Here is a 12,200-nt window from a genome sequence, read left to right on the forward strand (position 1 = left end):
TCGCCTGGCAACAGCCAGTGAGTGCAGGGCTTTTTTTATTTTATTTTTTTAAAGAGCTGGGATGCTGGGGCTGGGCAGGGCAGCCATTGACGGGACTGGGAGAGCAGGTGGGGGATAGGGCCTATTTGATTCAGAGATTTGGCTGATTCGGCGGTGGCCAAATCTCCAAAACAGATACAGCCGAATTGATTCAGGACAGTGATTTGAATCACCAAATCAAATCACTGTCCCCCGAACTGGCCGAATCCGAATCTGAAGCGAATACTAGCTGCTTCACACAGGCCTACTAGTCACTTTCCCTCTTGGAAGTGCTACCAACAAAGATCCCTTTTATGTGTTGTGGAATTCCATAAGGTATTGGACTGTCTTTCATTCATATAGCGCGCTTACAAACAGACAGCTAGTAGTGATGAATCCAGACATTACTTTAAATTGAAGCAGGCCTGAACTGGAAAACTTAGACATGGATGTCAAGCTCAATATTGATAACTCCTCTGATTTTTATCATGAGTTTCATAATATTTGTAATTTTTCTTGTAAATCCCTTGTGCCTGCCAACCTGAAAAACCAAAAGGCAATAAAAAAGGACTCTCTTGGTGTATCTACATGAGATGCTACTACTCAGTGGTTACTGCACATTTATTTAGTACTTTTATAAGCAAATACTAAATAAATGCACAGTAACTAGAGTTACCGTGCAGTAGGGCTGGTGCACACCTTTTAAGTGACGCTGCTGCACAGTAGCCTAATACTGCTGTGCAGTAGTGTCGCAGCATGCTTCTTGCCACGTGATGCTACTGCACAGTATCAGGCTGTTGTGCAGTCAGCGTAGACATGCCCTGTATATAGTATTTAAAACAGTTCATGATATTTCAGGAACCTGCTTCATGATTTTTATTTGAATGCCTTGAGATGGTCAGTAGTGTTAATTTCCCTTATCTGAATCACATGACTTGAAATGAAGTCCAGCTTCTTTGTGTGTTTCTGTGTACACTATAGAAAACCAGTGTTTTTAGAGATGTTTGGATTGGGTTCAGAGCATTTTAGAAGCAGTGCAGTCATCAGTGAGTGACCAAACTCAGATTTAAATTCAGGATATGAACGACTTTCCATGGCTACCTTGTTGGATTTTTTTGCCTCCAAAGTTTGGGGACAGGGTGTCTTCAGACATGAGGTATAATGGTTGTATCCCACTACCAATCCCCCTGAGTCACTCAAATCCTTCTTGAAAAATTCCATTAAAGCACAAGCTTCTGACCATGTGGTGTATAATGTCTAATAACAATGTTGATACTCCATCAGTTGCCGACAAGGAACAGAAGGCCATCCTTTGTGGGTGTACTTAGGCACAAAGTACATCCGCCAGTCCCAGATGGCTCCCAGACTGTTCTCTTTTCTGAAGAAAAAGGCAGCTTCAGATTGACAAAGGGTTGTGTACACTGCCTCTGTGCCAGGTCCAGGAACGCTGCCTAAAGACACACCTCTTGTATTCCATTCTTCTGCCCATGTGCCAGATCCTAAAACTGAGGCAGTGTGTCCAGCTTGGAGCACACCTGAGCATGTGCCTTAGTGCCATGCTCTGTATCAGGTATGTGTTTCTGGTACATGCTCTGGACAGCTTTAATATGATCACGTTGCTTCGTTTTCAGGGTTTGGCATGTGCTGACTGGGAATGAGTGATTGGGGTATGCTTCTCAGTGGCAGAGGCAGTTTAGACAGGTCCTTCATAGTATCACACCTGCTGGTTGTCTAGGTCTGGGTGTTCCCCCTTGATTTGTGGTCAGAGCTATGTCAACCTCATAGAAGGTTCGTCCCCCAGGACTCTTCAGAGATTTGTGAAGAGAGCTTCATGTTTAATCTCTTTAAGGCCATTATATTGCAAGTCTGATTTAACAGTTGTGACTGTTGTGTGCTGCTACACACGGAAAGGTTCTTTTTAAATTTTGGTTGGGCACTGGTCAATCCACCTATTTTGGTTTGTGTCTTTGGCTCCATCCAGAGAGGAAAGCTAAGAAGTCTGACTGTGGAGAGTGGCAGTGGAGTGCATGTGTGCCCACCAGTGGAGACTGTGGCCTGGGGACCCGTGAGGGCACTCGGACTGGAGCTGAATGCAAACAGACTACGAAGACCCAAAAGTGTAAGATCCCTTGCAATTGGAAGAAGCAGTTTGGAGGTAAGTTTTACTATGTCCTGAGCAGTTCACTTCATTCTAACTTGAGGGTGAAGGGACCCTCTCATGTGAATTCAGCTTTGGCAGGGAGCCTGTGCGAATGCTTTTTTTTTGCCTGGAGTGCTTCACATTCAGTACAATGAAAGCTGATTGAAAAAAAAAGAATGAAAACTTTCTTTTCCTTTGTAAAGATAAATGGCTCTCTTACAACCTGGAGATCTTACGGATTTTTTGTGGGGGAGGGGGTGTTCCTGAGCAGTTCTAATTACCATAAAGTCAGGAAGTGCTGCATCAAGCTGTGCTCTGCAGGAGAAGGCAGATTTCATAAGGGGGGGATTTCTTTCAATCCTGATTTATGATATCATAAAGCAGCATAATCAGGGCAAAGGGAATCTAGTGGCAAAAAGTTCACCAGGCAGCCTCATTCATGTCAGCCTAACAACTATAACAGCCTAGAGCCTGTATCCATAATCTGCTTATTTAATGTTGCAGCTTCTTCACTGGGGCAGAGTCTAAAATTTGCAGCTTCTTCAGCTAGGAATGAATAGAGGCTATAGGACTAAGGCTGAAGATAAGCTAAGCTAACCAGGACTGTCCCTGTGGACTCAACTATTCTTTATTATGCAATTTATGTGATGTGACTTGACCATGGCATTACAATAAATTCTGCAATGCTGTAAGTGCAGAGGTTCTGGATGTTTCAGGTCTAGTGCTACATTTGGTGCATATAGTTTTTTTGGGCCTTGTTTTACAAACTCAAGAGGTATGTGTCATTCCATTTCAGATAGACATATGAACATATGGGCTAAGTACAGATATTTGGGGAAGTTAAATTGGGTTCAAAATGGCCACCCAATTTAAATTTAGCTTGTCCTGGTGCCCACCTTACACTTACAGACCTGGCCTCAGTGACCAGCAATCAGCCTAAACCTGTAACTATACAGAATTTACATGCACATAAATTGGTCAAAAAATGCAGAACTCAGTTAAGATAAACCTGGATATACATATCCTGATCCCCTTCCCCACCCACAGGGCCCCTCTTTCCCACACCACCCCACTCACGGGTCAGGTTTGCCGTCCCCACCCCAACTGCAGGTCATGTCTGCTCCCTCACCCCACCTGTGGGTTGCACCTGTCCCTCTACCCCTCATGGGTTGCATCTCCCCTCCAACCCTACCTGTGAATCGTACCTGCTCCCCCTACCCCACCTGCAGACCATGCCTCCCCACCCATCCCCCAGTGGACCTCTCATCCTGTCCAGCCTGCTGGATCCGCAACCCCCTGGCTAGCCTCCCCATCCCGATTTACCTGCTATCAGGCAACTTCTCCCTAATGCCCCAAATGTCTGTACTTAACCCTGGGGACTGGTCAGATTAAGTTATAAATCATCACTAGTTCTCACTACTCTTATGGGGGGTTCAAAGCCCTTTTCTAAATTAGCTTGAAGTCCCTTGGCTATCTGGTCACCTCTTTTGCAAGTTAGGTCATTACACAATTATTCCGTAAAATACATCCCTTTAATATTTCCTGATCTCTCTTTTTTTTTGGTTGTTTGATTAAACTGCTGTAGGTATTGGTCATACCTATCAGAGGCTAGACATAGGTAACACTTTTTTCCTCATGTTCGGTCATTCTTTGATGCTGTGTCCTCATTCCCTCTTTGCAGCAGAGTGTAAGTACCAGTTCCAGGCCTGGGGTGAATGCGACTTGAATACTGCTTTGAAGACTCGAACTGGGAACCTAAAAAGAGCCCTTCACAATGCTGAATGCCAGAAGACTGTTACAATCTCAAAGCCCTGTGGGAAACTTACCAAACCCAAGCCTCAAGGTAAAACCCATTTGCTGCCAATGACACTGCCTATTTATATTCAGTTATTACTTATGTCCTAAGAGGTTTAATAGAAACTTACTTGTGGAGTCAATGTCTCTGAACCATGCAGGCTAGAGACCTGCTAGACAGGAAGTAGGATAAATATTAAAGGGCCTCAGGCTGAGTCCCTTTCAACAGGTACTGCTAATAGGTTGTTAATGGTTTCATGGTGTCACAAAAATTTAAAAAGTTAGCTACAGTTCCCATGCCCAGAGAGCTGCAGCCAACCACATCACATCAAGAGAAAGCAACCAAGGGGAAACCCCCCCCCCCGCTGATAGGAGCAAACCAGTAGCAGTAAGCAACAATGATTGTAACAATACAAATATTATTTATATCTTCATTTTTATTTACTTCTTAATAATTACTTCTTAAAAAGGATCTTGTTTCCCTTAAGTAGGACTATGCTCTCAAGTAAAGCTTTAGGGAGAGATGACTTTTCCTGATATCCTATGTCTAGAACGACACTGTAGAGTTCATTAATATTGTGGATCCTTTGGATCACCTAGTCGAAAATTTAAGAGAACCATTTGGGGAAAGGATGGTTGGGAGGAGGAAGGGACTCTGTGTGTCGTTTTTAACTGCGATCGACAATGCAATTCCCAGTACACAGACGACCATATACCTAACCAATGCATCTCAGTTTCAAAATGTCACAGACTGTCTTGGTCAATACTGAACAAACTTCTTTTCTTTCTAACCAGTCAGGCTTTTTAATGAACTTCTCAGCAGTAGCAGCAGGTGCTGTGCACACAGGGTAATTTATAGTACTGTCTGACGTACCACTGCATCTCAGACAATATGTTTTGTGTCCTTTGTATAGAATGTAGGCTGCATGGCTCTTGATGTACCATGGCATCTTAGACAACACGCTTTCTGTCCTTCATAAAGACCATAGGCAATATAGCCCCTGGATCAGATCCTGAAAACCAGCTGAGGCTAAGTACATACCAGGGTTGTCATTGTTTCTTTTCCTTGAATAAATGTAAAAAATATTATATACAATTAAAGTGACAGGTTTCCCATGGACTGTGGTCAATGGTTCACTTATGGTCCATGGGATACTTGCAGTTGGTTTTCTCCTTATGTATAAGATGAGACATGCCCACTTGGTTTTTAGGCAGCGTGCGTGTGTGAGTGAGCATGTGTGTATGCACCTGCATATACATCCCTAGCTGGGGACCTGCAGCTTTCTAGTAAGTATAGTTGGAACTAGTCCACCTTGTACAGCATCCACAGAATTAATACGCAAGTTCTGATTCTGGAATTTGTATTGAGGTTAGGTGAAGCCAAAAGGTCATTATGGTAAAGGAATACATATAGGATGCCAACCCATTAAGCTGGTGTTATTTTTGCTTTGTTTTGTTTCTTTTTCTTTTCAGACCATAATGGTATTTGAGAGACTTTTATTGTATTAAGTTACATTGTGCATCACCAGGAGGCCTCCGCCATGCCTGCCTCCACTTGGCTGCTGCCCTGTTGTTCCTGTACTTTGTCACTATTTCCTACTAGTGACTCTCAGAAGGGGCAGTGAGATGAGCAGAGTGGTGTAGGAAGTTTGTGGGAAGGATACAGCTAGAAGGGGGGGAAAAAAAGTTTTTAAGCTTGTGACCAGTAAATGCTTAGTAACCAGTAAATTTACATTGGAGATCTTTATGGTGTCTTCTTGTGCAGCACTTCTGTGCTCCCGTGTGTGTGATCTGTGTGATTTCTTTTCAACAGGGAACTTCTCCATTTTATAATCTATAGTTGACCATCCTACAGAACTCTTGCTAGTACTAGATTTGTGAGGAGAACTCTCTTGTGTGCATGCCTGTAAAATGAATTGCAAGTGAAGGGACGAGTTAGGGGCTTTCTTTTTTCATGTCCTCATGACAAGGTATTTAGCAGAATTTGAAGATTCATTGGACTCTGACAGGCGACATTGTGAGTGCTGCTGCTATGGTCTTAAACTTGCAGTCTCTGGGCTGTCAACCATGTTTCTTAGTGCTCACACCACCCCAGTCCCCAGGAGTTAGGGTGAGAAATTAGAATGCATTACAGGGGTGCACAGAATCTAGGCAGAACCTCCTTTGACTTACCAAGTCAGAAGTCTGAGCTGATGACATGCTGGGTACTAGAGTCAATGCATTCTTCATAATGAGATTTTCAGTTATATGTCAGTGCCTAATTAAGTCCAGATCCAGCCTTGTCTTCAGCTACAGTGGAGACTTACTTAATTCCTCATGGGGGGGAGAAGGACAGCATAGGCCTTTTGCTCAATTGCAGGTGTGTCTACATATGCATTTGATCCAGGAGCAGTTTACTCGTAAGTAAACTACTCGAGAGTAAATGCTCCTGGGGTGGTGTCTATATGTGCAGGGATGTGGGAGAAGATTTGCTGTTCCTAGTAGCAAACTGATTCTGCTTCCTGTGGCCCTGCAGTGGGCCCCTGTCACCACCAGAGGGAGCTCGAGGCTCCGGCCACACCTGCCAGCAGCCACCTGGCCAGGAGCAGCATGCAGAGGCCGGGACTAGCACACGGCAGCTGTCTCGTTGCAGCCTCTGCCTCCCTGTGCTATGGCTGCTCCAGCCCCTGCCCCTGGCAGTGATGACCAGCACCCTAGGTTTCTGCTGGCCCCAGTGGGCACCCAGCACCAAGGCCTTAGGCGAGCCACACACCTGCCAGTGGGGGCCAGGGCACCAGGTGTGAGAGGCACTGGCTGACCACCTCCTCCTGCACTCCCTGCTGTAGCCTGCCTGGACAGCTGCCCATGGACCTCTGTCCTATCACCCTGCCCCTGTCCTACCACCCACCCCCAGCTCTATGTTCACCACAGTCAGCTCGCATGAAAACACTTTATTGCCCTCACAACAAACAGACCCTCCTCCCACCTCCTTCCCCAACACCAGACCCATCATCCCTCCCTCCCCAACAACAGGGCCCCTCCACCACCCACCCCACCCACCAACAATATAACACACTCTTCCCTGTGCAAACTGTATATAACATGGCCCGTGTGTGTTCCCTCCTGGGGTGGGCAGCCATGGGGTGGGGGCACATAGGGATGGTGTCTGGGGACAGGTGGCCAGCACCCTTGCCTCTGGCTGTTCCCCCCTGCCGGTGTGCACGCCATGGCAAGCCTGGGGGGCAGGGGGCTTGCCCAGGGGTGATGGTAGCTGCTGGTCCTCCAGCATGGGCAACTCCTTCTTCAGCAGCCAGTGGACAGGAACAACATGTGGCCCGGACCCCACTGCAGGCAGCTCTGGCATCATACTGGGTCCAGGTGGAGGGTCTGGTGAAGGCAATGCTGGACCTCCATCCAAGCCCACATGGGGGCCTGCTGCTAGGCGTGCCTGCGAGGGGGCAGATGGGGCTATGGTCAGGGGCAGAGCAGTGGGCAGCACAAAAGCAACCACCAGGGCCAGGACAGTGTCCAGCACCTGGTGGTCCTCTTCTTTGGCCTCCACTGCCCTGACCATGAGTGCATCCTGCTCCTGCAGGGCTTCCATGCTCTTCTGGTCCAGGGCCAGGAGCTGCACCCTGAATTCCCGGTCTACCTGGTCCTGCACATCCTTACAGGTAATGTCCTCTGCCTGCCAACTATCCTAGTGGATGATGTCCTTTTCCTGCCACCTGTCCTGGTGGGTGATGTTCTCTGCCCACCACATCTTTGTGGCTGCCAGCCCATCCTCTGTGACCATTACCAGCCAGTCCAGGAGGAGGGTCCAATCTTGGGTCCACCTCCTGTGGAGCTGGGACATCTGCAGGGCCCTGGCCTACCACCAGGTGGTGGCTATGCTGTGGCCATATCCCAGCTGCAGCCTCTCCCCCATGTGCAGCTGGATGGCCTGCGGAGCCATGAGAAATAAGCTGTTTGTGGGAGTTTGCAACATCTCTGAGGTACAATACTCTGTACTAGGATCCCATGTGCTGCCTGGCCTCAGATCAGGGGTTGTTCATGCACGAGTGTCCATGGACCACAGTAAGTTGGCTGGGTAGGGTGGCTGCTGGCTGAACCTCCTGTCACTGCTTGCTCCCTAGGGGCCGGTAGGCTGCTGTATGCTGGCCGCAGGCAGCTTACCTCCCATGCCCCTTTCCCAGGCTGGGCCAGGCCAGGCTTCTGGCAGCACCTGTTGCTGTGGCTCTAGACCCCCCTCCCTCCCCTTCTCTTCCTGCAGGCCAGCTTGTCTCCTGCCCTGCTGCCAAGCCCATAGCACCTGAGCTTCGGGCGGTGGGGCTATGGAATGACTGGGATGTGGAGTTGCCTTCACCCCTGCCCTCCCCACAGGGGGCCTCTCCAGAGAGGCATCCCGGATCCAGCACCCCCTCCCTCCCATGGCTGCTCTGCACCCCAAGCATGCCCCTGCTATATGTGTCCTGGGTGCATTGCAAATTACTGTTTGTGTGGACTGAGGGGTGCCCAACCCACTATGCCCTGCTGCTGATGGCTATGGTGCCCCAAGCACACCTGGCAAAGGACCCTGAACTTTGTGGTGGGCAAGCCCGTGTGGCCCCGCAACCTCCGCTGCCACCTGGAGGGCTACCTGTGGTTGTGCTACACATCCCTGCCCTCTGCAGCTGAGGGGGACATCGCCGCTGGCATTAATGCATTCCTTGGCATGTGAAAGACCCGTACCCAACCAGCTGTGGAGGCATGGGCTGCTCAATAGTTTTGCACTGTCTTCTGCCTCCCTGCATGCTGTGGGGGGAAGCCTGGGGACCAGGGAAGCACAGCCAGGTGGGAAGCGCAGGCAGGGGCTGGGGCTCAGAGCTGGGGCTGAGAGCTGGGCCCTCCCCCCAGTGCGGGACTTACCATGGGGGTGGGACTGGTGTGTCCAGTGGCACTGATTAGTCCTGGTTAGTGATGGCATGCAGTTCCTGGCAGACTTCCTGGGCAGTGTGGCATGGCTTGTGGGTGCCTGGGCAGGGCTTGCCACCTTGGAGAGGAGTTGGTGCTGCTGGCAGCTGGTGGTGACATGGCTGGCTGCTTCTTGTGGCTAGTGCTGAGGTTGTGCAGCTGTTGGGGTAAATGCTGACCTGGGCTCCCCGAGCTGCTGGTGGAGGCTGGGGACAGGGAGCTCGGTGGCGCAGGCTGTGGGAGGCCTGAGGACCCCTCACCCAGTGACACATCTCCACAGGTGCCAGGCCAGGGCAGGGACTTGGGCAGGTCACCCATGCTGGAGTACACAGCATGTCTGTGGCTTGGGTCCTGGGGCATAAGGATGTCAGTTAGCTGCCGCATAAAAGGCATAGACTTGTGGGCACCCCCCAAATGATAGTAGTAGCTGGTGATCGTAACCCACTGTGCCTCCAAGGCCTTGACCTTCATGCGGCACTGCTGCGCTGGCTGGCTGTGCCCGAGCTCCCGCATCCGACCTGACGGTCCTTCATACGTGTGCACATTGGAGCACCCACACCGCCGGAACTGCCACTCTGCCTCTGCCTTGCCCCACAGCACCATGAAGTCTCCAGTCTCCTCTGCAACCAGTTTTGGGCCAGGTGGTGGTGTGTGGCTTGGGTGATGATGCCATTAGGCCTCCTACACCGGCTCTCTGGGCCTCCGTATGGCTGTCCCTGTGCTGCTGGGCATGGGCAGTTGCCTGCAGCACCTAGCTCAGGGACACAGCACAGGACTAACAGCTGCATGGTGAGGTGATGCCCCACAGCACGTGCAGGCTGCGGGTTGGCTGCAGGAAGCTGGGGCTGGCCCCAGTTTCCAGGAGTTGCCTGCAGCTGGGCCTGGGTGCTGGCAAGCCTGGATGGTGCAGCCATACAGCACTGCAGTGCCAAGCAGTGGTGCTGGGGTACATGCAGGCTGCCACAGGTGGCCTGTGCCCTGTACAGGGGGGAGCAGAAACTGCCAGCAGTTGCCCCAGGCTTCCTGTACATGTACCCCAGAGCTCTAAATGCCTGCAGGCTATTAAGGGCCTGGGGTTCTGGGTGGCATAGAGCCAGCCCAGCCCTGGGGCAGGAGAGGTTCCCAGCTGCAGGGCCCTGGGGTTCCTGTGAGGCTGGCTCCCTATGGCAGGGCTGACTGGGAGTAAATTTGCTCCTGGCTGGCGTCTACACATGTATTACTGCGCAGTACCTCACAGATTTACAATGCAGTACCTTGCAAATTTACTCATTTGTAGCAAAGTGTATTGGACAGTAAGCATGTGCATGTGTAGGTTCACACGCTTACTGCATACTTAACTATGTTCCTGCACACTAAAAAGTCTTGTGTAGATACACCCTGCTTTGAATAGATTGTGGACAGATCCAGCTTTCAAGGATTGTTTACTTTTTTCACCCAGAGCTCATAGGAGTGACTTAAGGCTTTTGGAGAAGAGACCACAGATGTGTTGTCTGTAAATAACAAATTTGTTCTGGGGCAGTATGGTGCCTGGGGAAACTTTGCACCAACATGTAGACCTAAGTGCTGGTGAACAGCAGAATCATAGGTTGGATGTGGCTTTTCCAGCGATCAAAGACAGCAGCTAATGTAGTGGCCATCTGGTATCTGAGATGTTCTCATCATGAGGATCAGATTAATCTTTTCACCTATTATTATGCTTCTGATTGGTATATATTTCAAGAGCAGCATCACTGTTGTCTAGTAGCAGGAGAGAAAGCTCTGATTACATTTCCAACTGCTGGAGGAAGGAAACAAACTAAGCAAATGATAATTGATTGCTGGAAATAGAGTGCAGAATACTATGCCTTTTAAAAGCAGACAGACAAGTAGGCAGATAATAATTTGGGCTCAATTTCAAATCAAGCCAATATCAAGCAACCATACCATCAGAGACAGTAATATTGGATCTATCTTGGAGTAGGTAGTCTTTTTCCAATACTTGTCTCTGACAGTGGCCAATGCCAAATGTGTCAGAGAAAAGTGCACGAAAATCTGCATAACACAAATACAGGATAAACTGCCCCATCAGAAGATTTTTCTCTTACCCATTCTGAAAACGTGGCTTTAAAGCTTGAGGATTTATAATTCATCCCAAACGCTTGTGTACTTTTTGCATTTTTAATATTTACTGGTTAAAGCTTGGTTAGGAACTTTGCAACAAAAAGTATTTCACTAAAATACGCAATTGTGCTGCAGCCAAAACTGGTTTCATGTCTCTTTCCATGGATTTCCCAATTCATTTCAGTTTTCAGTGGAAAAAAACCCTTTTCTCTTCATTTAACTTGGATTTGTAGCTTCTCCATTACATTGGATTTCCTTTCATTTTGTTGTTACAAGACAAGGTGAATAGAAGTCCCCATTCTACTTTATACAATCACTCATTTTGTGTAAGTTTAGCTGTCCCATTTTATCTTTTTCCTAAACTAAACTAAACAGTCACTGTCTTATCAGCCTTTATTCATATGAGATTTTATCATGACTAATATAACTTGTTACACTTGCCTAAATTTTCTGCTATTGTTGATGTGTACTGACCTGAACTGAACAGAGTATTTTAGGTTGAGTGCCATATCATACATAAAATTAGCATTATAATAATCAGTGGCACAGGGAATAATGCAGCAGTGGGCAAGTATTTGGACAGGAGGGCCACTTAAGGAGCTGTGGTGAGGTGTTGCGGGGAGGAAGGGGGTTGGGGTGTTGACCTGGCCTCAGCCCCCCACCATGGCTGTTTACACTGGCTGGCACAGCGGCAGGGAGAGAGGGGAGAGGGGAAAGGAGTGTGGGGAGATGCCAGTTGATCCTGTCTGCCCTGTGTCCACCACCGGGGCACTAGACAGAGCAGACAGGTGGATGATCCTTTCCCCGCACATCACTGCAATGGGAACCAGTGCCTGTCGCAGCGACTTGCATGGAGTTTACCCCCCCTCTGGGCCCCCCTTGGATCCCAGGGGAGGTGCACCTAGGGCAAGGATTAGTGAGGAACTAGTCAGGGAACTTCTGGAGGGACTGGATGTATTCAAATCAGCTGGTTTGGATGATCTCCACCCTAGAGTCCTGAGGGAATTGGTTGAGGTCATTGCAGGACCCCTGGCACGGCTTTACGAGCACTTGTGGTGCTCTGGTGTGGTGCCAGAGGACTGGAAGAGGGCCAGTGTGGTTCCCATCTTCAAAAAAGGGAGGAAGAAGGACCCAGGAAACTATAGGCCAGTTAGTCTTACCTCGATTCTGGGCAAGCTTTTTGAGAAAATTGTTCTGGCGCATATCCAGTAGGGGT

At 48.9% G+C, this 12,200-nt stretch overlaps 1 protein-coding gene across 1 annotated transcript in view; it reads left to right on the forward strand.

The window, feature by feature from the left end:
- Window positions 1-12,200, forward strand: part of PTN (pleiotrophin) — a 67,673-nt gene that overhangs the window by 12,365 nt on the left and 43,108 nt on the right. The window contains exons 3-4 of the mRNA XM_019515442.1: window positions 2,000-2,173; window positions 3,840-4,001. Of these exons, the coding sequence (XP_019370987.1) occupies window positions 2,000-2,173; window positions 3,840-4,001 (336 nt within the window). The remainder of the gene's footprint in view (window positions 1-1,999; window positions 2,174-3,839; window positions 4,002-12,200) is intronic.

Source organism: Gavialis gangeticus, unplaced genomic scaffold (assembly GCF_001723915.1).
Source record: "Gavialis gangeticus isolate Ggan-Ray unplaced genomic scaffold, GavGan_comp1, whole genome shotgun sequence".
Lineage (NCBI taxonomy): Eukaryota > Metazoa > Chordata > Crocodylia > Gavialidae > Gavialis > Gavialis gangeticus.